Source organism: Canis lupus, chromosome 38 (genome assembly GCF_003254725.2).
Source record: "Canis lupus dingo isolate Sandy chromosome 38, ASM325472v2, whole genome shotgun sequence".
In the NCBI taxonomy this organism is placed as follows: Eukaryota; Metazoa; Chordata; class Mammalia; order Carnivora; family Canidae; genus Canis; species Canis lupus.
This window is the reverse complement of record NC_064280.1, coordinates 21,887,797-21,914,910: the sequence shown is the minus strand read 5'-3', so window position 1 is coordinate 21,914,910 and position 27,114 is coordinate 21,887,797. Positions and strand designations below refer to the sequence as shown.

At 58.2% G+C, this 27,114-nt stretch overlaps 3 protein-coding genes across 7 annotated transcripts; 1 reads left to right on the top strand and 2 right to left on the bottom strand.

Moving 5' to 3' along the window:
- Nucleotides 1-186: 186 nt before the first annotated feature.
- PPOX (protoporphyrinogen oxidase) lies at nucleotides 187-22,929 on the top strand. Of its 5 annotated transcripts, none has more exons than XM_049107023.1 (12): nucleotides 191-507; nucleotides 650-784; nucleotides 927-1,042; nucleotides 1,164-1,296; nucleotides 1,567-1,711; nucleotides 1,804-2,003; nucleotides 2,823-2,883; nucleotides 3,047-3,165; nucleotides 3,247-3,357; nucleotides 3,457-3,606; nucleotides 3,728-3,770; nucleotides 22,865-22,929. In XM_049107023.1, the coding sequence occupies exons 1-12, from the start codon at nucleotides 421-423 to the stop codon at nucleotides 22,912-22,914; spliced, it is 1,350 nt and encodes a 449-aa protein (XP_048962980.1). In that variant the 5' UTR covers nucleotides 191-420; the 3' UTR covers nucleotides 22,915-22,929. The 5 variants fall into 5 exon arrangements, with proteins under 5 accessions (XP_025276610.1, XP_048962982.1, XP_048962980.1 ...); XM_025420823.3 differs by lacking the exon at nucleotides 22,865-22,929 and adding an exon at nucleotides 3,861-4,078 and having other exon boundaries at nucleotides 195-507; XM_025420825.3 differs by lacking the exons at nucleotides 3,247-3,357; nucleotides 22,865-22,929 and adding an exon at nucleotides 3,861-4,078 and having other exon boundaries at nucleotides 187-507.
- On the bottom strand, nucleotides 4,203-8,553 carry B4GALT3 (beta-1,4-galactosyltransferase 3). The gene is made up of 6 exons (XM_025420830.3): nucleotides 8,292-8,553; nucleotides 7,374-7,609; nucleotides 6,619-6,809; nucleotides 6,367-6,489; nucleotides 5,116-5,220; nucleotides 4,203-4,985 (listed from the first exon to the last, which is right to left on the bottom strand). The coding sequence occupies exons 1-6, from the start codon at nucleotides 8,551-8,553 to the stop codon at nucleotides 4,712-4,714; spliced, it is 1,191 nt and encodes a 396-aa protein (XP_025276615.1). The 3' UTR covers nucleotides 4,203-4,711.
- ADAMTS4 (ADAM metallopeptidase with thrombospondin type 1 motif 4) lies at nucleotides 18,622-27,114 on the bottom strand. Its single transcript, XM_025420822.3, has 9 exons — nucleotides 25,628-27,114; nucleotides 24,251-24,574; nucleotides 23,884-24,016; nucleotides 23,158-23,328; nucleotides 22,148-22,434; nucleotides 21,854-22,040; nucleotides 21,435-21,610; nucleotides 20,302-20,477; nucleotides 18,622-19,823 (listed from the first exon to the last, which is right to left on the bottom strand). The coding sequence occupies exons 1-9, from the start codon at nucleotides 26,723-26,725 to the stop codon at nucleotides 19,397-19,399; spliced, it is 2,979 nt and encodes a 992-aa protein (XP_025276607.1). The 5' UTR covers nucleotides 26,726-27,114; the 3' UTR covers nucleotides 18,622-19,396.

Sequence of the window (27,114 nt, the reverse complement as noted above, 5' to 3'; positions counted from 1 at the left end):
CCTCATTGGCGGGCGTGATCCGGGGCCTCCCGCGGCCACCAATCCGGAGGCGGGAGAGCGGGGGGCGCCGGCGCGTCCGGGCCCAGAGGGGCGGGCGGAGCGGCGGCCTCGCGGCGCGGGGGTCGGGGCCGGGGTCGGGGTCGAGGTCAGAGGCGGGGGCGGGGCCGCGGCGCCCCGAGCCCTGCGCGGGCAGATAGCGCGGGCGGGGCCCTTATCCGGCGGCCGCGGCGCCCCGAGACCCTCCCCGCCTTCCCTCGGGCCTCCGCGGGTGCGCCGCGGGCCCTGGGCGGGGACCTCAGTGCCCCGCCGGGTCCCCCGCAGCAGCGAGCGCCGGGGGGTGGAGCGCGGAGCCTGCGGGGGCTGCTGCGGAGCCGGGACCCCGGGGCAGCCTGGCCATCGCCGCCGCCCCCAGGCTTCGCGATGGGCCGGACCGTGGTCGTGCTGGGCGGCGGCATCAGCGGCTTGGCCGCCGGTTACCACCTGAGCCGGGCCCCCTGCGCCCCCAAGGTGAGCGCCCGGTCGCGCCGGAGGGAGGCTCCTGCGGTCCTCTCCCCCGCTGCGGCCCAGAGGGAGCGGGGCCTCGTCCCCTGCAGACCCTCGGCCGCAGCCGCAGCCGTAGCCGTGCGGCGTGTGCCCCTCCCGCCCCCAGGTGGTCCTGGTGGAGGGCAGCGAGCGCCTGGGAGGCTGGATCCGCTCGGTCCGAGGCCCCGGCGGTGCTGTCTTTGAACTTGGACCTCGAGGAATTCGGCCAGCGGGAGCCCCGGGAGCCCGGACCCTGCTCCTGGTGAGGGGCCGGCGGGGTGCCTCGGAGGGACGCCTGGGGGGGGGCTTGCCGGGGGGCCTCCCGGGAGGTCACGCGGGGCGGCGGTGCTGTGGGCCAGGCCCTTCCTTAGTTTCTCCTCTTCCCGAGGACGTATGGAGAGCAGGTCTCTGAGCTTGGCTTGGACTCCGAAGTGTTGCCTGTCCGGGGAGACCACCCAGCTGCCCAGAACAGGTTCCTGTACGTGGGTGGCGCCCTGCATGCGCTGCCCTCTGGCCTCAGGTAGGTCCCTACCGCCCGTCTTTCTGCCCTGCCCACGTCCTCCCCCCTTCCATTCCCCCGTCGCCCAGTCTGTGCGAGAGGAGCCGGATGGATGCAAATGACTGTGCCTTCCCCGGTGCAGGGGGCTCTTCCGCCCTTCACCTCCCTTCTCCAAACCTCTGTTTTGGGCCGGGCTGAGGGAGTTGACCACGCCCCGAGGCAAAGACCCTGATGAGACCGTGCACAGTTTTGCCCAGCGCCGCCTTGGACCTGAGGTAACACGGCCCGGAGGCCCCCAAGTCCCTGCCCTCCCTCCTAACCAGCGGCAGAGAGCCCCCTACGCAAACCTTCCACCTGGGGGCTCCTCTCTACGCACCCGTAGTCGCCACAGCCCAGCGCTGGGAGAGAACGGCTGCCTTCTCCTCTGTTACAGTGGGACCGCACCCCACCCCACCTGCCCCACACCCCCTCCGGACCCCGCAGGGGCAGTGGAAGGTAGTCTGTGCACCCTCTTCCTTGGCCTCAATCCCAGTCTCCCCCTCAAGGTGGCGTCTCTGGCCATGGACAGTCTCTGCCGAGGTGTGTTCGCAGGCAACAGTCGGGAGCTCAGCGTCAGGTCCTGCTTTCCCAGTCTCTTCCAAGCTGAGCAAAGCCATCGTTCTGTTTTGCTGGGGCTGCTGCTGGGGGCCGGTGAGTGGGGGCTTGGTTCAGGGCGAGAAGATACTAAGAGCCTGCCGGGAGGCCCGGGCTGCTGATCTAATGATGATTCTTCTTTGCCGCAGCCTCTTCAGGGCACAGCCCTCGACTGGACTCGGCGCTCATTCGCCAGGCCCGAGCTGAGCACTGGAGCCAGTGGTCACTCCGTGGAGGGCTGGAGACGTTGCCCCAGGCCCTTAACACCTACCTGACTAGTAGAGGGGTCAGTGTTCTCAGAGGCCAGCCTGTCTGTGGGCTAGGCCTCCTCCCTGGAGGCCGCTGGAAGGTAGGAGAGCCCCCTGGTGTGTCATGCGTGTTAAGTCTCCCTCTTTGGGCAGCCCGGGTGGCTCAGTGGTTTAGCGCCGCCTTCACTCCAGGTGTGATCCTGGAGACCCGGGATCAAGTCCCACGTCAGGCCTCCTGCATTAAGCCTGTTTCTCCCTCTGCCTGTGTCTGTCTCTCATGAATAAATAAAATCTTAAAAAAAAAAAAAGCCGGGGGGGATCCCTGGGTGGCGCAACCGTTTGGCGCCTGCCTTTGGCCCAGAGCACGATCCTGGAGACCCGGGATCGAATCCCACGTCGGGCTCCCGGTGCATGGAGCCTGCTTCTCCCTCTGCCTATGTCTCTGCCTCTCTCTCTCTCTCTCTATCATAAATAAATAAAAATTTTTAAAAAAAGTCTCCCTCTTTGTCTGAATGTTTTAACCAGGCCAGGGTTGGCAGGACTAGTTATTGTTGTTTCCCTGCCCTAGATGCAGTTTAAACATGGGCTACCCTAGGGTCTTAGGCCTCGTTTGTAGATGATCCTCCAGGGCCTGTTTGGTCCAACTCTGGATAGAAGTGGTGCCTTCTATCCAGAAGTGTTTACAAGTGGCTTCATTAGGGGAAGGGACAGCCCAGCTCCACTGAACAGCTCAGAGCGGCCACACTGGCTTCCGTCCGGCCTGCTGCCTGCAATAATAGAGGGGGTGGGCTCTGTGCCCACTGCAGGTCGGTCTCTTCATCCTGGGGCAGCGCCCAGTCTCTCCTGCCAGTTTGGGGCCTGGGAATCTGAGGCAAAATTCCCATTATCTCTCTGTCTCTCAAATGCTTGCATCCTGGCAGGTATCTCTGGGGGACGGCAGCCTGGAGGCAGACCACGTGATTAGTGCTGTTCCAGCTTCAGGTACTGGGGTAGCCCCCTCCCCTTCTCCAGCCAGAGTGAGGCACAGGGTTGCTTCCTGGGCCCGCAGGACTGTGCTATGCCCCTGAACCGATCATCCCTGCGGGAGGCCTGGGGAATCTGCCAGAAATGCCTCCTGAGCAGGCCCCTGGCTGCTCTTCCCCAGTGCTCAGCAAGCTGCTCCCTGCCCAGGCTGCGCCTCTGGCTCATGCCCTGAGTGCCATCACTGCCGTGTCGGTGGTGGTGGTGAACCTCCAGTACCGAGGAGCTCGTCTGCCTGTGCAGGTAGGAGTGGCACGGAGGAATGAGCCCCCCCAGGCCCACCCACAGCCCTTCCTTCCTCACCCGGTCTCTTCCTTTCTCCAGGGATTTGGACATTTGGTGCCATCCTCAGAAGACCCAGGCGTCCTGGGAATCGTGTATGACTCAGTTGCTTTTCCTGAGCAGGATGGGAGCCCCCCTGGCCTCCGAGTGACTGTGAGAAGCAGCAGCTTTGCTCAGTGGGGGTTTGCAGAGGGCTCATCTGTGCTCAGTGCAGGTCAGGCCAGGCTGGTCAGTGCCATATTCTCTCCCCAGGTGATGCTGGGAGGGTCCTGGTTACAGACGCTGGAAGCCAGGGGTGGTCTCTTATCTCGGGAGTTGTTCCAGCAGCAGGCACAGCAAGCAGCTGCCACCCAGTTAGGACTAAAGGAGCCACCAAGTCACTGCTTGGTCCACCTACACAAGGTGAGTTGAGTAAGCACCCCTTAGCTCCCGCTGAAGGCAGGGGCTGGTAGGTCGGTTGTCGTCTACTCAGGCTTGGCCATCACCAACAAAAATGTCCCTGTATCCCCTCTTCTCTCCCCAGAACTGCATCCCCCAGTATACACTAGGCCACTGGCAAAAACTGGGTGAGTTTGGGAGGCAGCTGTGCTGAGGGGGGGGCAAGGAAGCCAGACCCCCCCCCCAGCTGTAACAGTCCCTTCATCTTTTCCTTGCAGAGGCAGCCACCCAGTTCCTGGCTTCTCAGAGGTTGCCCTTGACTCTGGCCGGAGCCTCCTATGAGGGCGTTGCTGTCAATGACTGTATAGAGAGTGGACGGCGGGCAGCGGCTCGGGTCCTGGGCTCAGAACCTAACAGCTGATCCCCAGCTCCCACCTCCTCCTGGCCATGCTGGCGGCACCTCTTCACCCACAAAAATAAAAGTTGCTGGAACTTGGCTGGATCTGGTGGCTCGGTCACCTCCAAGCATAGGTGGCGGGGCTGGTGGTGGGGAGGAGGTCGGGGGTGGAGAAGCCAGCCACGAAGGCAGGCACAGGTGCCGGGGATGCAGCAAGCAGGAGCAGAGGCAAGACAAAGTCCTTTATTAGAAAATATATCAAAATCCCAGCCCCCTGAGGCGGGTCCAGAAGAGGAAGCTAGTCCAGCACTGGCAGAGAGTACCCAGGGAAGGGGTTCCTTCACCAAACTTACTTCCTCGGAACCATAAATAGAATAAATATTCACAGAGATCCCAGGAAAAGCCAGATCACTCTTCTCTCCATGGAAAAGGAAAGGACTTGGGGTCCAGCCCTGCTCTTACCCCAGGGGCCAGGGACTTTCAGGAGTCATCACATAAAATCATGACATCAGGGATTCACAGTCATAAGCCCTGGCAGGTGACCCTAGAAAGAGGGACCCCCAGGTCCGAAGGAGCCCAGCTCCAGTCCAGCACTGAGGGGAGGCCCCTGCCAACAGTGAGTAGCCCTGGAGTTCAGTTCCCCCACATCCCTCTAAGAGCAGTGAGGAGCTGAGGGTGGGGAGGACACAACCCCTCTGATTTAGTTTCATGATTGAGGTGGGCAGGAAGGAGTCAGTGTGAACCGTGGGGGGCTGTGTGGTTGGCAGTAGGCAGAGGGCCAGGCCTGGCCGGGGGCCGGCGCTGCAGCATCTCTTGACGGAAGGCCTGGGAGGAACCAGGTGGGTAACGGGGACCAGAGGGAGTCCGGGGGCCCCGAGGGTCAGTTCCAATGTCTGCTGTGATGTTGGTATAGAGAGGGCCCAGCTCTCGAGCCAGCAGTCGGTATGTCAGTGAGTTCATCCCATCTTGTGTCCAGGAATTCTGGGTACGGACCAGGAGGTCAAATCTGAGGGTCAGAGGTTGCAGAACTAAGGCCCAGAAAGAAAGGGCCAGGATCCTAAGGAGCTTTAGGAGTTTCCTGGCTAGAATGCAGAACCCTGGGGAGCCAGTAGCAATTCCCAGGCAGGCCTTCCTACCTGTGAGGGTTTTCCTCATTGCCCTTATCTCCTCGATGCTTCACCATCTTGTAGTGCCCCACCGATGTGGGGGGCCGAGAGATCTTCATTCCAGCCAGACGTACCCTGCGGGGAGAAGTGAGGGTGCCTTGGAAGGTTCTAAGGAAAGCTGCTGAAGGGTGAACAGCAAGCCAGCAGGGAAGCCATTACATGTTTCTGAACACAACAACTAGTACTAGTCGGGCCAACAGAGTGCCACATACTCGAGAGAAAGTCAAACAGAGAGAAAGAAACTGGCACAAGAGGCTGTAGGTCTGCACGCATCCAAATTCTCAGGGGCTGTGCTGGGTGCCCTGGGGCCCTTCAACAGCTGGCAGAGGTAGGTTTGCACCTCCCATCTTTGTTTTTTAAGTAGCTCCCAGGAACTGCCCTGGCATTTGGGTCAAAAGGACAGGACAAGACCGGGAGTTGCAGACCCAAGCTCAGCAATTCCTACCTAGAACAGTGGCTGGGCTGCCTAGGCTCCCTCACCCCACACCCCCCACCTGCCCCCAGGGTTAGGAAAAGAATGAGACCAAGTGACCAGGACCTGGAAAGAAACCAAGGCCACCTCTGACACACAAGCAAGAACTGGAGATGGCCTGGGAAAGTACTGAAACAACACATACATTTAGAAATCGCTGGGTCCTTTACACACATACAGAGGACAAGAATTCAGAGGTTATCCCAGAGGGCACGAGGGGGAGGGGAGGCAATGGGTCCAGCGGAGCAAGCCCGAATATTCACACCATAGATAGGAAATGGGGTCAGCTGAGGTGAAAGGTCAAGATGTTTCACATGCTAAAAATGAGCCGGCATCGTTCCAGTGGCACAGACTTCAAACCTAACCGTGATTCTGGGTGATTCAGAGCAGAGCCCCTCCTCCCCAGCCCCATAGGAAGTGGTCTGGATGCAACGTTAGCAGAAGGCAGGACTGAAGCGTCTCTAGGCCCCTTTCCAGCTCTGGAATCCCGTGGTACTACAGCCTATTGATCTTCTCCTCTCTCCCAGAAACATAACTCACCAGACCTAGGAGACTAGAGGGTGACAGGATGGGGAGCGGCACGCAAAGCCTGACCTCGGTAGACGGAAAGAGCAAAGGGAGAGGAACCGGCGCAGTGCAGGGGCAGGGAGCTAAAGATGGGTGGTGCTAAAGGACCAGAGCCAGGGATGGCCTTGGAGAAGGGGATCCAGGCCAGCGTAGGGGTGGGGCGTGGTGGCAGGAAGTCTGACCTGGTAGCAATGTCGTCATCCTCACCACCCCAGCCCCAGTATTCATTGGGGAAGCCGTTCATCTTCAGGTACTGGTCAGGGGTGAGTGCCGAGACTCCTCCAAAGTACTGGGGGTACGGGAGGCTAGGGAGAGAAAGATCCTTGGGTTCCACAAGTGTTTTGGGGAGGCATTCCTACCCCACGATCCCCTTGGCTCTCCTTCCAATGGATGGTGAATTTCCCTACTTCCCAGCACCCACTCGTGCCCTCTACCTGTATCCAAACTTGTTCATGGCAACAGCAACATGTCGGGGTCCTCGGGGGTCACACACATACAGATTGTGATCGTTCTCAGGCAGGAGGTCCACGTCGTGCAAAAACAGGCAGTCCCACTCCTCATCACGCAGGGCCTCCCGCACACCAACGTTTAGCAGCTTGGCCCTGTTAAATGTTCCATTTCCAGCCTGGGAGGTAATGGAGAAGAATCAGACCACGTCTGTAGGTAGCATGGAGAAGGGGGTGCGGGCAGAAGTGCAAAAGAGAAAGGAGGGGAATCAAAGGGGAAAATGAGGCAGGGAGAGTGAACACACTTTCATTTGTCATTCAAGTCACTGTTTTTGAGCATCAGAATGTGCCTGATTACCTACAGGCTGCTGTTCAGCATTGCATCCCGACAACCAACAGCCATGGAAAACAGGTGTCTATTAGTTTTCACCTTTTGCCCCATTAAAGGGGGTGAAGAATCTTGTTCAAGGTCACATATGGGACAAACGGCAGGACTGATTTTGTCCAAATCTGTCCAATTCCAAATTTGTACATTTCCAAATTCAACCAAAGGAAAAATCATGGAAGGTACAGGACAGTCAGAGTGCCCTAAACAGAGTAAGGAGCATTATGGGGCTAACAAGCTGGCAGAGCAGTGCCATCCTGACCCTCTTAAAATTATTCCAGGGACCCACTATGTGAGAGTGGAGTGGCATTTACTTGAGGCTTCCTTACAAGAAAGAGTGGAGTAGGGTTGGAGGTACCTGGTGGATGACATAGATGCCATAAGCAAGCTGCTGGCGCTGCAGGAAGGGGTGCAGGTGGTAGAGCAGCAGGCGCAGGTGGTGCTCCCGGGCACGGTGGGGCACAATGATGGCTGTTCGGGAGCGGGGTTCACATCCTGCGGGACGGTACCGGCCCCCTGGTTCCACACGGGGATTCCTCTCTACAATCTCTGCCAGCGACGGCACTGGGCTAAAGGACACGGACACGGGACCCACTGTTGGGAGGGAATGACAAGGTCAGGGATTAGAGGGACGATGAGAAAAGAAGGACCTCTAGGGCCTGGGAACACGAGCGGCCCCGGCAGTCTGCTCCCCGAAGGGCTTACTCCGAAATCTCACACCTTGAGTTTCCCATCATTGGGACAGCTTTGCAAAGTCTGAAAGGCGCAGCCTCTTTAGCCAGTCTACTTTACTTTAGGGTTCCATAACTCTCTCCTGCCTCACTAGGTTAGAAGATGGAGAAAACAGGGGCGCCTGGGTGGCACAGTCGGTTAAGCAACTACCTTCGGCTCAAGTCATGATCCCAGGGCCCCAGGACAGAGCCCTACGTGGCTCCCTGCTCAGTGGGGAGCCTGCTTCTCCCTCAGCCTCTGCCCTTCCCCCTGCTTGTGCTCACACAGCACGCACGCATACGCTCTCTCTCGAATAAATACATAAAAACAATCTTAAGAAGAAAAAGAAGATGGAGAAAACAGAAGGATTTCCAACTAACTACCTAAACCAGGGCTCACGTACAAAGGAAGCAATTCCCAGCCCAAGGCAAGAAGTACGTGGATTGGACGGGCAACGAAAAGTTGAAACCAGTTACATCAACCCCAGGTTCTAAGTCCACTCCTGGGGCCCTAGCCCTCACCCCACGCCTTGGCCTTCCCTTTACTTCCTCCTTTCTGCACTCACCTAAAAGAGGAGATCGTTCTGGACAGTAGGGCAGGCCTTGAGGAGCTGGAGGGCCCCCTGGGGCAACAGGGGCCCCCGGTAGGTGACTGAGGTTACTGTAGACATCATGGGGATGAGAATAGTCAAATGTCGGCCCCTGCTCTCGGCCAAATAGGGCACTGAGGCTCCGGAAGCCCCCCAGTGACAGGTACATCATGACAGCCAGCTGGGAGCCCACCAGCAGGGCCAGTGTGCAGGGCCGCTCCAGCAGCCTCCGCAACATCCTGGGCTGAGGTCTGAGGAGGGAGAGAGGAGAGTTCTGGGGGCCGTCAGGTGAAGAGCAAGCCAGCACAGAGACCATCAGTAAGAACCAAGGTGGTGCCAGGAGTTAAGAGGAAAAGAAGCAAAGAAGAAAGTCACAGAAGGGAGCACACAGGTGTAGAGACAGAATGTAACCACCAGCGGCCCGACCACCTGCCATTTCCAGCCTAAGTTTCACTCTCCTCCACCGCCTCCCCAAACCACTGGTGCCAACTACTCTCAGTCCCCACCCCCAAGGATGCTTACATCATTCAGGTCCTTGGCAAAGGAGTCTCTGGAGAACCTCCCTCCCAATTTCAGAGGGGGATGGACTCACCTAGGTTCAAGCTGTCTTCTTCGGGATCATGGGGGCTTCAGGGGGTCCCGGGGGCGCAGATATGTGAGGCATTATCTAAAATTGGAAATGTCACAGAGGACAGAGAAAGGCCATCCAGCGCTCCAACAGCGATCCTGGGACCAGCTGGAACAGAAGTGGTGGAGGATAACCGCGCACGCAGAGGGGCAGAGGTCAAGATGAGGGGGAAACCGGCTTCCCAGCAGGGGAAGTGAGGCCAAGTGGCTGGAGAGAAACAGGGAGGGCCCGGAGATGCTGGGTCCTCTCCGCCAGCTGCCCTACAGTGCCAGGTGCACGTGTACTTCACCATGCCCCAGCCCGACAGGACAACCTGTCCGGGAGAGGGGACAGGCTGCTAATGGAGACCGTCGCCAAGGGGTGAGTCCGTCACCACAGGATTGCGGGGCGGCCTCAGGAGGGCCCAGGGCGGGGTAGCAAACAGGTTCCTTCCCGTTCTTCCCGTGCCGGGGAGCCAGCTCCGCAGGTGCAGGGAGCGAGACCGCCTGGGAGCGGCAGGCCAACAGCCGGAGCGCGGCGGGGGCGCGGGGGGGGCGGGGGCGCCCTCTGCCCTGCCCACCCGGCCGGGTGCGAGCGGGGGCAGGCGGGGGCTCGCGGCCAGGGCCCCGGGGGGGGGGGGGCGGCGGGGACCTGGGCCGGCTCACCGAAGGGGCGTGGCCAGCGCTCGGCGGGGGTCACGGCCCGGTTCCCTCGGAGCGCCCCAACCTCCCACCCCAACCTCTTGCATGTGCGATGTGAGCCCACCGGCCTCTGCCCGTATTTCCATCTGGGACCCGCTTCCCGCTCACGCCGGCGCCCAGCCGCTACCCGAAACTTCTCATCCTCCCGGCCGCCCGGACCCTTCTCCCGGGCCTCTCGCCCCATCATCCCCCGGCCCGGTACCTGCTCTCCTGCTGCCCGGCGTCACCGCCACCCCAACAGCCTGGCAGACATCGCCACCGCCATCTTGGAAGCGGGCGCCGCGGGGCGGGGCCTCGCGTCACGGGGCGGGGCTTCGCGTCACGGGGCGGGGCCGCCGGGGGCGGGGCACGGGGAGATGGGGGGGAGGGCTCTCCGCTCCGGAGCCACCCAGACCTGATGCCGCGTCCCCCCCGCCCCCGCCCCGGCCTGGGAAGACGGCGACTCACCCCGGGACTCCCTTCAGGGCCGAGCCTGACCCCGAGGCCGGGGCGACAGTTTCTGGCGCGCCCCCAGACCTGTCACCGGGGCCCAGCCCCTTCCCGGAGTGTTCGTGGGGCGCCCGCAACTTAGTGTCCCTGGGGATCAGGACTGTATCTCGCTCAGGATACATTGTTGCGACTGCTCGGGTCGCGCTTTTTTTTTTTTTTTTTTTTTAAGATTTTATTTATTTATTCATGAGAGACAGAGAGAGAGGCAGAGACACAGGCAGGGGGAGAAGCAGGCTCCATGCAGGGAGCCCGACGTGGGACTCGATCCCGGTTCTCCAGGATCACGCCCTGGGCTGAAGGCGGCGCTAAACCACCGAGCCACCAGGGCTGCCCTCGGGTCGCGCTTTTGTATCCGTGTCCCGCGCTTTTGTATCCGTGTCCCGCAGGCCTTGAAATAGAAACGGTTAGTTAGTAAGACAAGGACACGTCGAGTGAGGAGGGAAGAGCGGCGGCTGCTTTATTTATTTATTTATTTATTTATTTATTCATTCATTCATTCATTCATTCATTTATTGGCTGCTTTAACGTAAAACTGTGTTTTTCCAGATATGAGTAAAACGGGTGCTTCATCAATCCGCAGTTACGTTTGTCTCAGGGCTCCCCCACCCTGGTAGAGCGGTGCCTTCCTTAGACGCAGGTGTCACACCCGAAAAACTTAGAATAACTAAAAAAAAAATAATAATAAATAAATAAAACTTAGAATAACTCACAGCGTCTACGTCCAAGGGAGGGGGAGGGGGGTAAACAGTATCGTGCCATAAATACGATCGCCCAGAACCTGCAACTCGCTCACACATGGAGACTCGGGAAACACTTCCTCCCAGAAGCCAGGGTTAGTGGGGAACCTGCTGGCACGTCTCTGGCTCATCCTTCCGCCTTAGGAGTTTGTGTTTCCGTGGGATCTCTCCTCCAATTTATCCACGTGCACATTCTGTGCAGATTGAGGGTCAATGAACCCCCAACTCCCTACATTGTACCCCCTAAAAAAGAACAGTTTTTGACTCCATTTTCGTATTCATTTCTGTATTCCAGAGCCGTAAATGTGTCTATTCTTCAGATTTCTTTTAAACTAGGTATCACATGGTGTTGAAAGGACGGAGCTTTCTAAAATGTGTCCCGTGTAACCCACCACCTCACCTGCTCCTCTGCAGGCAGGCGGGGACTGCTGCTCGTGAGACTTCGTGCTGCATAAGTGACCTCAGGAGCCTGGGTAGTTGACCTGGCCACCAGGTCAAAACTGGCCCCTCTGGTCTGGACGCCAAGAGCTAGAACGTTGCCTCGCTTCCCCTCTGACTCCCCTGGAAAGGAATCTGGGAGGGAAGGCAAACACACCTGGCCCATGCCCCTCGACTGTAAGGACAGGATAACACGGAAACGCAGCTTGCTCCAAACTGCACGTAGGCCAACAAATGTTTAACTTCAGATTCCATCATTTGCCCTGTAAATTCGGCCCTAAGGGGGACAGTCAGCTGGAAGTCCCACCCGAGGGGAGGACACTGCCCAGGCCTCTCAGTCGCCGCCTGTCTGGTCCCTCCACGGGACTCCCCACACCCCACCCTGGCTAGAGGTTGGATCTTCCAAGTACCCGGTTCGAGGTAACTCTTATTCTCCTTTACTGCTTGCAATTGCCCTCACCTCTGCTCAGATTTTCCTTTTCTTCTATTAGATTTTTATAATATCAATAAAGTGTTTTTTTCCCCTTTGAAACTGACGCAGCCATGAATCTTTTCTTTAGAACACACATCTGCCACTTCCCATGTGAGTTAAATAAACTCTGTAACATGTGTCCATTTTTACTTGGGTATCGACAAAAACCCTGTTCTTGGCCAAACTTTAGACAGCCTCCTCGGAGGCTTCTTTTCAAATAAGCCTCTTCCTTGGACGACTAGCCACTTTCAGCCAGGAGCCTGGCAAGTCCAGTTGGCCAGAATCTCCTCATCCCTGATTAACTTTCCCTCTACCGACCCCCTCATTCCTCCCCTGGCTGCAAGTGTCCCCTCGTCCTAGCTGGATTCAGAGTCGAGCCCAACCTCTCTCCAGTTGGGATGGTCTTCACATGTATTACAGTAGTCCTAAAAAAAAAGGGCTTCCTTACCATTTTTTTAAAGATTTTTTTAAAAGATTTTATTTATTCATGAGAAACATAGAGAGAGAGTGTCAGAGACACAGGCAGAGGGAGAAGCCGGCTCCATGCAGGGAGCCCGACGCGGGACTCAATCCCGGGTCTCCAGGATCAGGCTCTGGGCCGAAGGCGGTGCCAAACCGCTGAGCCACCCGGGCTGCCCTTCCTTACCATTTGAATAAGTGTTTGAATAATCATCTCTTCAGCAGTGGGAGAGTCATAATTTCCCCTTTTTCTGAACATTGTATTTTAATAGGTGACTACTATTTTGGACACAGGAAACCATAAGTGCAAAAGCCTAAAGATGAGAAGGAGGGAGTTTGGGAAATTAAAAATGGATCAGTAAAGGGGCACCTGGATGGCTCAGTGGTTGAGCACCTCCCTTTGGCTCAGACTGTAATCCCAGGATCCTGCATCAGGCTTCCTGCATCTCCCTCTGCCTATATCTCTCCTGCTCTCTATGTCTCTCATGAGTAAATAAAATCTTAAAAAAAAAAAAAAAAGGGGGGGGGATCAGTAGGGCTAGCCAGAAGGGCATAGTGAGATAGGAGATGGGAGTGGTGAGCAGGTGCCAGGTAGTGAAAGACTTCCTAAGCTACATAAAAGGAGTGGATTTTATCCTGGGGGCAAGAGGAAAGTGGTAAAGTGCTCTAAACAGAGAATTCTTCCATCAGAAGTTCACTCTGGGGGATCCCTGGGTGGCTCAGTGGTTTAGCGCCTGCCTTTGGCCCAGGACGGATCGAGTCCCACATCAGCCTCTCTGTCTCTCTGTGTCTGTCATGAATAAATAAATAAAAATATTTAGAAAAAAAAAAAAGAAGTTCATTCTGATGGAAACACAGAGCATTGACTGGAGTGGTCAAGACCGCAAGCAGGGACACCATTTAGGCAGGCACTTCAGAAATCCAGGAATGAGATGAAGTTCATGCAAAATAAGGCAATATCAGTGGGACTAAGAGGGAAGAAGTTATCTTTGGGGACTTTACACGGCCAACAGGACCTGGTGATTGAATGACTGTGCTACTCAGGGAATCAGAGGACTCCCAGATTTCTATGCAGGAAAGAAAATGGAAGGCCGCCTAGGGTACTCAGTTGGTTGAGCATCCGACTCTGAGTTTTGGTTCAGGTCATGATCTTGGGGTGGTGGGACTGACCCCTACATCGGGCTCTGCACTCAGCAGGGAGTCTGGTTGAAATTCTCTTCCCCTCCCTCTGCCTTTCTCTCCACTGACTCCTCTCCCTCATAAATATATCTTTAAAAGAGAGAGAGAGAATGGAAATGTGGTTCTCCCAGAGGAACTGTGTTCCTCCATGGTGTTCAGTTCTTATAAAACTGACTTTCATCTTCTTTCTTTTTTTTTTTTTTTAAGATTTTATGTATTTATTCATGAGAGACACAGAGAGAGACAGAGACACAGGCAGAGGGAGAAGCAGGCTCCATGCAGGGAGCCCGATGTGGGACTCGATCCCAGGACCCTGGGGTCACAACCTGAGCCAAAGGCCAAAGCTCAGCCACTGAGCCCCCCAGGAGGTCCCAACACTTATCAAATCTGGGGACAACTGGGTGGCTCAGCCTTGGGCCCTGCTGAGCAGGGAGCCTGCTTCTCTCTCTCCCTCTGTTTGATGCTCCCTCTGCTGTGCTCTCTCTCTCTCTCTGTGTCAAATAAATAAATAAAACCTTAAAAAAAAAAGAGTAATTTAAATCTCTATTTAGTTTCTCAAGGAAACATCAGAGGCCGAGGCCCAGGGAGGGAGAGAGAATGGAGCAGGAGCACATTTAATGCACAGCCCAGTCTTAAAATCCTCTCTCCCATTCAGCATTGTCCATTGAGATGGAAGCTTCTCCAACTACCCTGCTTGGCTCCTTACAGTATTATCCTCCAGCTTCAAGTCTGTTCACTTTACTTCTCTCCAGTTTTGCATAACAGAGAAGAGCCCTGGAGCTGACCCAGCAAGCAGAAATTCTCTCTTCCTCCATCACCATCCTACTCTCCTCGGGGGGCCTTGCAGTCTTACGGTCTATTTTTAGAAAAGGAGGCAGACACTTCCTCCAAGAATATTTCTGTGACCCTGTATTCCGTGCCAGGTGCCCCTCATCTACCACGGCATCTGTCACACTGGTCTGGCATTCTGGTCTCACCTTACTGTCTCAGCCACCAGACTGTGAACTCTGAGGATGGGGACCACGTCTTCCCTTTTATCATACCTTGAACGTAACCCAGAACTCTTAGCACAACTTCTGCAAAATAGCTCATCTTAGATCTGACCCAGACAGTTCCCTCATATAATTATTTTCTCATGCTAATGAAGGATGGTAAAGGGGGACCGGCAAGGAAGAGATTTAAGGGGAAGAGAAGCTGCATGTACTGACACTTAGAAGCCCCACACGGGGTCAAGCACTTACGCCGTTATATTCTTAAATTCTGACAACCTCTCCATAAGGCAGGTAGTAGTAATACCCATTTTACATGGGACGTCTAGGTGGCTCAGCGGTTGAGCATCTGCCTTTGGCCCCGGGTGTGATCTTGGAGTCCCAGGATCCATTCCCTGCATCAGGCTCCCCGCATGGGGCCTGCTTCTCCCTCTGCTCATGTCTCTGCCTCTCTCTCTCTTTCTCTCTCTCTGTGTCTCTCATGAATAAATAAATAAAATCTTTAAAAAATGGGGGGGAGGGGAATCCCTGAGTGGCTCAGCGGCTTAGCTCCTGCCTTTGGCCCAGGGTGTGATCCTGGAGTCCCGGGATTGAGTCCCACATCAGGGTGGCTCTCTACATGGAGCCTGCTTCTCCCTCTGCCTGTGTCTCTGCCTCTCTCTCTATGTGTCCCTCATGAATAAATCAATAAAATCTTAAAAAAATAAAAAATTTAAAAATGCCCATTTTACAGATAAACTGTTCACAACAATCAAGTAATTTAAGATCACATCATTACATGTAAATAGCAAAGCTTAGATTCAGTTTGACTCCAAAAATCTGTGTCCTTTCTCTACATTGTGAGAGCGTGATTTGATCCCAGTGTATAACTCAATGGCTTTATCGAACAAACAAATGCAATAAATAGTCAATCCTCCATGGAAAACTAGGTCAATTTATATATTTTCTTCCAACTCATTTCCAGGCCAAGAAACTCATATTTTCAGCTTCTCAATGCTTATATGCATCTGCATTATCAAGAGAATGTGCTGATGTATCTTTGTGAGGTTGGACGGGTGCATGTCCGAGTGTGTCGCTGTTTCTGTACTTGTGTATTCACTGGGTTCATATGGCCTGTGGCTGGTTTCCCAAAGACTGCGAGGGATGCCTTAAACGTACTTCCTCTCCTCTGTTTCCTTCCTAAGACGACTTAAGTAATCTGGTCCTGTCCCTATAGAAGGTCCTTTCTGGGGAAATTGGTGGGGATTGATGGTACGCCCCCTAGACCCCCCCATCCCCACTCTGTTCCTCTCAGACTTCCTCAGAGCAGTTTTAGAACTGGTGGTTTCCCTCAGAGGTCAGCTGGTTAGGTCTTGCTGCCCGTGTTCTGGCCTCCCCTCTGGCAACAGTCAATGGGGAAGTATTCAGTTGGTTCAAGAGCATTCTCTCGGCCAATAAAATAATACATTGAGGGGATCCCTGGGTGGCGCAGTGGTTTGGCGCCTGCCTTTGGCCCAGGGCGCGATCCTGGAGACCCGGGATCGGATCCCACATCGGGCTCCCGGTGCATGGAGCCTGCTTCTCCCTCTGCCTTTGTTTCTGCCTCTCTCTCTCAGTCTTTCATGAATAAATAAATAAATAAAATCTTAAAAAAAAAATACATTGAATTCCATTCTCTTCCCCTCACAAAGCCCTGACCAATGAGATGCTGGTATTTCTCCCTTACCGTCCATCTGATATTTTAGAGACTAAATACAGTAATACTACATAGAGGTTAAAGAACTGGGGCTTGGGTTGGAGTAGGAGTAAACAAGGGTAGCTCACCCCAGAAACCTGGCTTTCTCATCCCCACTGCAAAAATAGAGGTTGGACAATTGCCCAGATTTCCTCTGTGCTCACCACGGAGGCAGAAAGGGCTTAAAGAAATTGGCTCTGTTCAGTTATTGTCCTACCTCCCTACACCCAGCCCCCATGCACGACACTTACCATCCCATAAAATGGGTGTCTGCTGGAGCTTCCCCAAGGATAGGGTGCTCACTGCACCACCCCCCCCCCCCCGCCAGTCCCTGATTGGTTTTTCTTCCTCTCATCATTTTTCCCTTTTCCCTCTAAGACCAGATACTTGAGCTGTCTGGGTGCCTACTTCTTTCCTGTTAGGCCTGTTTCTCCTCCAATTGCTCGCCCAGACCCCAGCACAGGCCCATGGGTAGGCCAACTGGGGAGAGACACAGCGCTCATGTTGGCTCTTGCAGGGAGGTATGAACTCCCCCCTGTCCCAACAAGCGCTGGCTGGACTCCTGAGTCCAGAACATTAGGCCGAGTCTATAGCCCGGGTACAGGAAGGGTGGTATGGGGGAGAGCATTCCAGAAAGGAATCGGGCCTTGCCTGGGATTGAACACGTGATGCCCATCACTTTGCTTTGAGGCGCTGGACCTCTGTCCTCCCCTCACTGTATGCCTCCGTGCACTCACACACCCCCAATCACAGACGTGGCCGCTGAGCTCAATCCCTTTCTGGGAAAAACTACTACTTTTTTTTTTTTTTAAAACTTTATTTTTTAATTTTATAGAGAAAGAGAGAGAGAACAAGCAGGGGGAGGAGCAGAGGAAGAGGGAGAAGGAGACTCCCTGCTCAGCAGGGGCCCCGACATGGGGTTGGATCCCAGGACCCCGGGATCTCGACTTGAGCCAAAGGCAGACGGTTCACCCACTGAGCCACCCAGGTACCCCTGGGAAAAGCTTCTTTAGGCCAGTCAGAGCCCTACTCAGTGAGCGAGAGCTTCCTGTTAGAATAATACCTGTGCAAAGGTGAGAAGGCCATCAGGGCAACCTGTTCCCCAGCCAGCCTGAGACTCACGCCTCCCTTACCCTCCTGGCCATGAAGTCTGGCCTTGGCCTCCCACAGATCTGGCCCTTATCATGCGGTTCTTTGTATCTCTCATTGCTTCTCTTTGCGGGGGTGCGGCGCCCTGACTGTGTGTACCTGGCAGAAGGCGCAGGCCTTGGCTCACCGTCCCCTGAGCTCACAGTCCTGAGATCTGTAAACCCGCTCTCGGTGGCCTGGCTTTGCTAGCTCCATGCAAACAGTTGGGGCCCCCTTGTCTGTCTCCTGTTCACGCCTCCTCCAGGCTGGCTGACAGAGGGGGGGCGAGCCCAGGAGCCCGGGCTGCAGGGGGAGCACTGGAGAGAAGGGAGGGTCCTGTTGCCGCCGAGCCCAGGGAGGAGGCACTGAGTGCAGCACTGCCCAGTGCAGGAGGTACAGGACTCGGTGAGCAGCACCCAGCCCCGGGGGCGCAGCACCCAGTGCTCCCACAGGCTCCTCGACCCCGCCCCCGCCCCCCATGATCGCAGACACTCCAGAGTGAAGCCCCCAGCTCCCCCACCCCCTGGCTGCGCCCCCATCTCAGGGAGTCTTCACCCAGGCTCCCCGCCACCTCCGTACCCAGGCCCTTTCTTGGTCCCCAGAGGTCCCACTGTTGCCATTTGGGCAGGACCCATCGGCCGGCAACCCGTCCCAACCCCGTGGCCTTCCCGCGTGCCCCTTAGGTGTAGTGGAGCCTGGAGCCCTGCTAGCAGCCCTGCCCTTCCCCTCGGTTGGCCCAGGCTGCCCGCCCCCACGCCATCCCTCTTGCCCCCTGGGCTGTCCCCTACCAACCCAGGTCCCGCTCCTCTTTATTAAATCCCGTCCTAAGGTCACGTCTTCGGAGAAGGCTGCTGTGTTTACACTGGCTGACGGCAGGCCGCCCGACCTCACCCGGGCCTCCCACGGGGCTCAGCCTTCATCGGATCGGATCGTTTGATCCCCCCCTACCCCGAACGACCCAGCGGGGCCCCAACACACACCATCTCCCCGATACCACCAACTAGTAAGATGCTGAACCCCGGGCTCAGACATGGCCCCCGGACTCCCCCGTGCAGTGCTCTACCTCTGCCGTCGGCCCCAGGGCCCCCTAGAACTCTCGTGGCTAAGTGCAGGCCTGTTCCTTTGCACGGTCTTTCTCTTACCAGTTATGCTTATAGCCCAGTACTTATGACTTCTCTGATGCCTGGAGGTCTCTGGGGATTGGGACGTGACCGTCCTTTGTCTGACGCTGTCCTGCCAACCGGAGGAATGTGGCCTGGGGCCGAGGGAGGCACCACTGGTGCGGGCAGTGCCACCTTCCGGGGCGCTGGGAACCCCAGGGGCCACGGAGCGGGTGGCGAGGTGATGACAGGTCTAAGGGTGGCTGTCACTGCTGGGCGCCGACCCAGTGCCAGACGTTGTGCTAGTTCTTTATTTACATTATTTAGGCCTCACAACACATTTCCAAGGGAGGTATTGTTATTGGCAAACGAGGAAACTAATGTTCAGAGATGGGGAGCCAGGGTGCAACCCACATCTCTCTGACTCCGAAAGGAGCACATAAATAGCAAAATTCAATATATATTTTAAAAATATGATAATCCCTTACTCCCTGAAGGCCTATACAACCCTCAACTCTTCCTTTCCTAGAAAACAGAATTCAGGGAGAGGAAGGCAGGGCAGGATGTACCTCATACACAAATACACACACACACACACACACACACACATTCACATACACACAGATCACTTATGCCTATCGCCACCACCCTGGATTTCCTAGCCAGGGTGAGGGTTATGAGGGGTGGAAGTCAGCTTCCCCAGGACCCTAGCCCTCATCCCCTTCCCTGGTGCTAAATAGAAGTGAATAAATACTAAATAAATACAACTGCCCTCCCCTCTGGCTTCCCCCTCCCTCCTGTGACCAGCAGGGCAGAGGGGGCAGTTTAGAGAGGGGACTGTCCTCCAGCCCCGTCCGTCCACCACCCGTCACTGCCATCCAGGGCAGGAAACCAGGGCAGGGCCAGCCTGCGCATCAGGGCAGGGATGAGGGCAGGCCTCATCCTCTCCGCCCCTCCCCGCGGTGTCCGTGTGTCCGCGTGTCCGCGGAGGCAGCTGCAGGAGCCACCTCCTTTTCCCTGCTCAGTCCGAGGCCCCGGTGCCCGAAAAGGGCAGCGGGGATGATGGGGTTATTTCCTGCCCGCCCAGGGGCGCCGCCGGAGGATCTCCAGAATCTGTGCCTTGCGCTGCAGCCAGTCCTGGGGCGTGGGACGGGCTGTGGCAGGGGCCGGCCGAGGGACGAAGAAGCTGTACCGCAGGCGCGCGTTCTGGGGGTTGCCCGCGACCAGGACCTGCAGCGTTAAGGGCTGGGCCAGCGGCCCGTGGCCCGACAGCGTCTCAGAGGCTGCAGTGGCCCCGCTGTAGCGGAGACTGACTGCCCCGGGCAGTACCACATCCGTGGGAGAGGGCATGAGCGTGTATTCGCCGTTGAGGGCGTAGGAGCCATCGGGGAGCTTCAGGGCCAGGTAGAGGCTCCGGAGCCCAGGGGTCCCCTGCTGCCGGACGAGGATATGCGTGGCCCCCGCGGGGATAGTGACCACATTGTTGTATCCGTACCTGCGTGGAAAAAGAAGAGGGGCGGCTCAGCACCTTCCTGAATCCCCCGGCCTTTCTGAGCTGCGTGTGTATGACTGTGAGTGCGAGTTTGTGTGTGCAGAGGGTTGTCTCCCCAGACCCGAGTGAGGTGTCCAGCCTACATGTGAGCTCCACGCAAACGCATGCACTCTCCTCCCTCTCGGCTCCAGGCCTTCACGACTGGGGCCCCCTTACTGCGGTGCTGGCCTAAGCCCGCCTCCTTGGGGTGGTCCAACTCCCCCTCTCCCTCCAGGAGCAAGTCACCCCCTGGGGAAGCCTTCCCTGATGCCCCCCAGGCCCTCACAGCAGCCCCAGGCTGACACCTGTTGAACAGGTAGGACACTGTGCTATAACTACTCATCCGTCTCCCCCACTAGACTATGAGCTCTTTGAGGACAGAGTGTCACGTCCATGTCTGTAGCCCCCGGGTCAGCGAAGAGGAAATAAATAGTGAATGAACCTGAATTTTCTGAAGGAGCCAGACTGCTTACTGCAGCTAGAACCATCCCCACCGCACACCATGCACTTGTCAAACTTCTTTTTGGAGCCAATGACACGGTCGCAGCCAGCATGGATGCAGCGGCCCTGGACACACACCGAGGAGCTGTCCGGGGAACAGGGAGTCCCATCTACCACCTGCCAAGAGAAGGAGCAGTGCAAAGAGTTCTTCTCTTCCTAAGTCGGGAGGGTTGGTGAGCCCGACGCGACCCGCAGCCTGCCAGGGAGGGGACGTCATAAAGGCTGGGTGGGAGGGGAGGTAGATGGGGTGTGGGGTGAGCCCCAGCCACGCTAAGGGGTAATAATCCCAACGAGAGTAGAAATTTTAAAGGCCATCATCTTCAGAACGCTCGTTCTGAATCAGGCGCCGTGCTAAGTGCTTTAGAAGCTGGGATATAAATCTTACAACCGCCGTTTGAGGTTTCTAGAGACAGAACACTGAGGTTTAGAAAGATGAAGAGACTCTCCCAAAGCTGGGACAGCTGGCAAACAGAGGAGCCAAGACGAAACTGTGGGTCTGACTCTCAACACCAGCCCTGAACCTGGACGGAAAGTACCCAGATGGACGCTAGAGGGCGGCCGACGTGTAAGATTTCTCCCCAGGGTCGGGCCGCAAGTCTGCTAGGGCTTGTTCTTCCCCAAGCCTTTGACATTCGGCCCTATCCCAGACAGGGAGTCTGGGGACACCACTGCCTCCAGGAGGCCTGTCCAGTGAGGGACTGGCCTTCCATGAGCCAAACGAGGCCTCCCCTGTAATTGATAGAGGAGCCCACAGAAGGGGGGGGTCAAAGACTTGCCCAAAAGGCCATGTCCGTTCTCACGAAGTCGAGACGTGGGAACTGGGAGATGGGAAGGGAGAGAAAAGAAACCAAGGGAAATGGGACGGGCTAGAGCTGCCTGGCTGGCGACTTATCCAGAGTCTGGGGCTCGTTTCCCAAATGCCTGCAGATGGTGAGTGTGAGTGGACCCAACGCTGGCCTGACGTGGCTGTGGGGGCGCCAGCCACGGTGCTGCTTTGAGGGATCTTGGCCATCAGAAAGTTGGGGGCTTCGGGAAAGAGTGAACGCAGACAGTGCCCAAGCATCTGGCCCTCACCCGCGGCTCCAGCACATAGTAGTAGCCCAGGGCCCGGGCCTGGCAGGTGAGTTTGCACTGGTCCCGGGGTGCCACACCGGTGTAGCGCGGGACCCAGTCCATGGGCCCCGGGAAGCTCTTGAAGAGGTCAGTGCGGTGGTTGTAAGCAGCACACTGCTCCTCACGGAAGGTCAGTGCTGTCGGGGTAAGAACGGCCAGTCAGAGCCCTGTCCTCACGACGTCCCGTGCGAGCCCCTCCACCAGAGCCACCCAGACCTCAGGGCAGTGTGGCACTTCGCTCCCCCACAGACTGCCAGAGAAGGTTCCTGAAGGGTGACGTCACTCCCCTCAACAGCAGGGATAGTCTCCACACTCAAGGGGACGATGGTTCCTGCTCGACCCCCCCCCGCCCCATGGCTTCTGTCCCTCCCATGCCTCACCTGAACCAGTCGGGCAGTCCTGGGTGTTGCAGGAACGGAAGCGGGTGCGGCGGCCCTCACAGTACTTGCCACCGTTCCGCGGGACAGGCCTTGTGCAGTCCCGGGAGGAGAACTGGACGCCGCCCCCGCAGCTCCGAGAGCAGTCGCCCCACGGTCCCCAGGGACCCCAGCCACCAGCCTGTGGGATCTGCGGAAACACAGAATGGGAGGGTGGGATAAGTCCACGCTCTCCTGGGCTCAGGGTCGGCCCCGCTCCTCCAGCCCCGCTGCCCCATCCCTGCCCTGGCATCTCACATTGAAGTCCTGCAGCTGGTCCACGTGGAGGCAGCGGCCACCCATGCAGGCCTGTGCTGGCCCACAGGGGGTGCCGTCGGCCCAGGGCGAATGCTTGGTCTGGCACATGGCATGGCCATTGAGATGGCCAGAGCACCAGAGGGCAGCACAGGGCGGCGGCAGCTGCGGACAATGGCGTGAGTCGGGCCCGAAGGTCAGCTGGCACTGGCGATCAGCGTCATAGTCCTTGCCGGGGAAAGTCACAGGCAGATGCAGGGGAGCCTCTGGCTTGTCTAAGAGACAGTGCCCTGGGAAGGAGGTAGGGGTAGGAAGTCAGCAATGGGCTGAGGGATCAGTCTAGATGGCTAGCGGAAAGCCTAGCCTCCCCAGGGCCTGATGGATCCTAGAATCCAAATCCCGGGGCTGGAAAAAGCTTCAAGTAGCAGATACAACTTATCGGGCACTTATTATGTGATGGGCACTGGCTAATGGCCTGACCAACCCCTCTGGGTTACCCATGGCAAACGCCCACGAGGGGGTTTCCGTTATTATGCCTGTCTTACAGGTCAGCCACGCGGAGGTGAAGAATCCGCCAGACACGTGTCTACACACGTCCGAAGAACAGAATCAGGATAGGGATCCCAAGTACTAAGTCTTCCTACCTGTTCTAACCGACTACAGAGCTCTCGAGTCTGCCCAGCAGTAGCCATCCTGCCAGGCCTGCACACCCCGGGTGACAGGCAGTCACCTTCTTCACAGCCAGCCCTTTCTCAGGTGAAGAGCTTTGACCCTTAGAAGGTCAGATGGAACTGTACTGCACCAAGAGTGGCCTGCCTTGGCCTGCCTCAGCCGTGCCATTCGTGTGAGAAGGAGTGGGAACCACACAAAGGCAGAAGCGTCTCGCACCCCATCCCACACTGCAGAGGAAAGCCAGGTGAGGAGCCACGGGGGACCGTGCAGAATGCAGCAGGAGAGAGGACCACGGGCGGGAGCGGAGCGCCCCACAGGGAACAGCAGCGCCATCTGCTTACCGTAGCCGTTGTCCAGGAACTCAGTGATGAAGTGGGCACTACAGGGGGACCAGGGCTCCTCGGGGTCCACGTGAGCCATGACAGGAGCCATGACATGGCGGGAGGTGCTCCCAGGCCCATTGAGATCAGCACATGACTTTGAGTTGTCGTGGAGCATGTTGAAGACGTGGCCTGTGAGAGCAAAGGCTTTGCTAGGGCCCGAGGGTCCCATCTCTGTGCCTTCAGGGGGCTTCAAGCCCATGAGGGGCATGCAGGGCCGCCGCAGTGGACGGTCAGATCCATTCCCTGTCCTGCCCTGCGCCCCCCCCATCTCCTTCTGGAGCTCTAGGGCTCTTCAATATGCGGTCCCTGCTGCTCTGTCTCCGCTGCTCCCCAGACACACTCAGGGCACCTCCCTCCCCACTCCTCCTGTAGCCAACATTCCTAACCTTGAACCCCCCCCCCCCAATTCCATCACTGACCCTTAGGAATAGTATCTCTCTCAAAATTGTGCCCTCCCCCCACCACACACACAAAGGGTTCACAGTAAATGTCCACACACTATCTCATTTAATAGAAAAATCTGCATGTCAACACCCACAGCAAAGAAGGATAAGACCCCTAGGCCTAGGCCTGGGGAGGAGGGAGCACTACCTTGTGACCCCCATTTGCCTTCTAGTGGTCTCCCTGTCCCCTGATACCTCTCTCATCCATCCCGGTTGCCCCACAGCCCTACTCCCACGTTACCCAGTTCATGAGCAGCAGTGAAGGCCGACTGAAGCCCATCATCCTCCACAACAGCACAGCTCCGAGCCGGGTCACACACAGTGCCCACGTCGGCCATGCCCAGAGTGTCACAAGTAGACACCCCGCACAGGTCCTGTGGAGAGGGATCGGAGAAGATGCGTGAGGAACTACGACCCCAGGGCCACCGGGGATGAGGGCTGGGTCGGTGGGGACCTGGGCACTGAGTGCGCCGTCAGGGCCCGGAGGGCAGTGTGGCTGGGGCCAGGTGCCACGTTGAACAACTCCAAGGGCACCATTTCTAGCACGGTGCACACGACGGTGCTCTGGGAGTCGGGCAGCGCCTGGCCGGGGGCTGTCGGGGCCTCACCTGCCGGGTGAACAGAATGGCCGTGTCAAAGTGGTCAGGGTCCGAGTCCTCGGGGGTGTTGAGTCCTCGCTGCCAGGCGCAGAAACTGCGCAGGGTCTGGGCGGCGCTGGGCCCCACTTGGGGCCCTTCCTCGCCGGGCCCCAGAATCACGAGCCGAGTCACCACCAGGCTGACGGGGTTGCGGATGCTGGGGTGCTTGAAGGCCTTGGCTGCCGCGGCCATGACCGTCAGCAGGTAGCGCTTCAGGCCTGCGCCGTGAAATGCTGCCATCTTGTCATCGGCCACGACCAGAGTCTCCACGAAGCGACTCAGTGAAGCAAAGCGCTGGATTGGAAGAAGGAGGGAGCGGCGTGGGGCAGCCTCCCGGGCCGTGGCCCCCTCCCGCTCCCGTCTTCCTGGGCCGCAGAGCCCACGGCATTCCTGGCGGGTCGCCGGGCCCTCCCCCAACCCCGGGCCCAGGGCGCTCTGGCGACTCCAGACTCAGCTGTTGGTTCTGAGAAGGGGAGGGGAAGGGGCTGCCACGTCCCCGGCTGCTGCGGAGCCCCAGAGGTGAAGGCAGCTGGGACTGCCTCTGGGAGGGGCCCCGGGGTCCCCCAGGCCCGAGTGCGCTGGGGCCTGCAGCGGTGCAGCTAGAGGGCCGGGCTGCAACGTGTCTGCCCTGTGTGGTTGGAGTAACCATTCAGTCAGCAGCTAGGGCCGGGGCCAGATCTCAGCGTGGCGGGTGTGGAGGGCGAGCGGCTGGTCTGGATTAGAGCTGGAGAGGGCGGGGGGAAGAAGGGGGAGGCGGGGAGGGGGAGGGAAGGATGGAGTGTCAGGCAGCCCTGCAGTCGTCCGCAGTGTGGGAAGGGGACCGGCCGGGGGAGGTAGGGGACGCCTCTCCTCCCCGTCCACTTTTGCCCTACTTTGCAGTTTTGCCACAACTATTTCGAAGGCAGCACCAGGAGCCAGAGGCCAATCCCTTGGGCTTCAAACCTCCCTCCTTTAGCCGGCGGTGGGGGTTGAAAATCAAATTGGGGGCACAGCAGAGTCAAGGCCAAGGGGGCGGTTAGGAAAGCCTCATGGCAGGAGGTGGTGCCAGCAGAATGCGGCGGCCAAGCAGGGTCGGGGTGGGCAGAGGGGCGGGCACTCCCAGCCTGGAGTCTCTGGCCCCTCTGGGAACCCTCCTTGGGACCAGCAGCCTGGCCAGGGGCAGGGCTGGGGCAGGGAGAAAGCAGAGCCTTCCCAAGGAACGAGGCCGGCAGGGGGAGGAGAGGCAGGCAGGAGGCAGGGATGCAGCAGGATGGCCAGCAGTGGAAGTGGGTGGAGAGAGGGTGAATGGGGGTCAGTAGGACACGCATGGCGGGAGGACGCCGCAGGACAGACTCCGGGGCTGCCTACCTTGGCTCTTCGAGGGCTGGGGCTGGGATTCCCGGGGGGAGCCTTGACGTTGCACATGGGGCCCTGGCCACTGGCGGGACTCTTCCGGCGTAGGATGTGAGCCCCGGGCCCTCCGGCGGAGTTCAGGGAGCCCCCCTCCAGGGGCTGGATGTGCAGTTCAGTCCCCCGGTACTGCAGCACCCCTAGCAGGGCTCCCCCGTCCCAGTGCAGGGACGCCACCGACTCCGGATCTCCGTTGATGCTGCCGGTGAGGTAGGTGCCCGGCTCTGCGCCCCCCAGCAGCTCAGGTGCGCGGCCCAGGTACTGCACCGTCAGCCCCTCGACCCGCACGCCAGGGTCCTGCTCCAGCTCTAGCAGCAGCGTCTCCCCGAAGGCGGGCAGGCGGCACAGAAGCCGGGCGGGGGCGCCCAGCCCCGGCGGGACGCTGCCGTTGAGCCGCTCGGGAAACACGATCTCCTCCTCCCGGGGGAGGGGGCCGGCCGGGCGGCCCGAGGGCAGCAGGGCGCTCAGCAGCAGCGGCAGCAGCAGGCGCGCCGCCGGCCGGGCCGTGGGCAGCGCGGGCAGCGGCAGGCGGGGCCCGGCGCCCCACAGCCAGCACCCCGCCAAGCCCCTCCGGGGCCGCCGGTCCGTCGGGGCCATGGCACTGGCGCCGCGGCCCGGGAGGGATGGAGGCCGGCTGCGCACCAAGTTCTCCCCGCCCCGGCTTTGGAAAACTCCTCTCCGCAGCCTGGGGGCTCGGACTTGTGCCAGGGTCAGAGGCAGAGTTTGCAGGGGGGCTGGGGACCGTCGGCGGAGATGGAGGGAACCTGGCCCTTCGGCTGCGGAGAGGCGCCCGGTGGCCTGGCTCCTCCAAACTCCTCTCGCACCCCCTCCTCTCCCGGGTCTTTGTCTCCCTCTGCCCGTGCCTCCTGCAGCCCCTCGGGCCTCCCTGTGCCCCTCACACTGTCTGGCCTTCCTCTGGGCCTGCCCTGTCTCTGGCTTCGTCCGCTGTGCCTTTGTCTCTGTCTCTCTCCTCCTCTCTCGCCCGTGTCTATGTGTCTGTGGGTCTCCCCGTGAGTCCTTCCCAGCCTCTCTCCGCGCGCCAGCGCTTTTAAGCATCTCGAGCTTCTGCGATTGGCTGAGCTATAAGCCATTCAGCCGGGAGCTCTGTTGGTAGGACTTAGATGGTGTCTCATTGCTTCCCAAAAATCCCAGTTTTGTTTTCCTTTAAAAAAATAATGGGACTTGCCCAGGGGAGGAGAATCTCCAGCAGCCGGATGGATCATAGGCACTGGGCCAGCTGATGACATAGCCTTTCCCCAAACCCCACAGTCGGCTCTCAGCTGTCTCTTTCCCTTTTTGGTGGGACAGAGCCCCAGGAGTGGTAGGAAGTCAGGGAGGGAAAGGGCCTGGTCAACACGCACAGAAAGGCCACGGTCCCAGGAGAATTCTCGCTCTCATTCTCTAACCTGGCACGGCCTCCTTTTTCTCAGGGCTTCCTCGCGCTG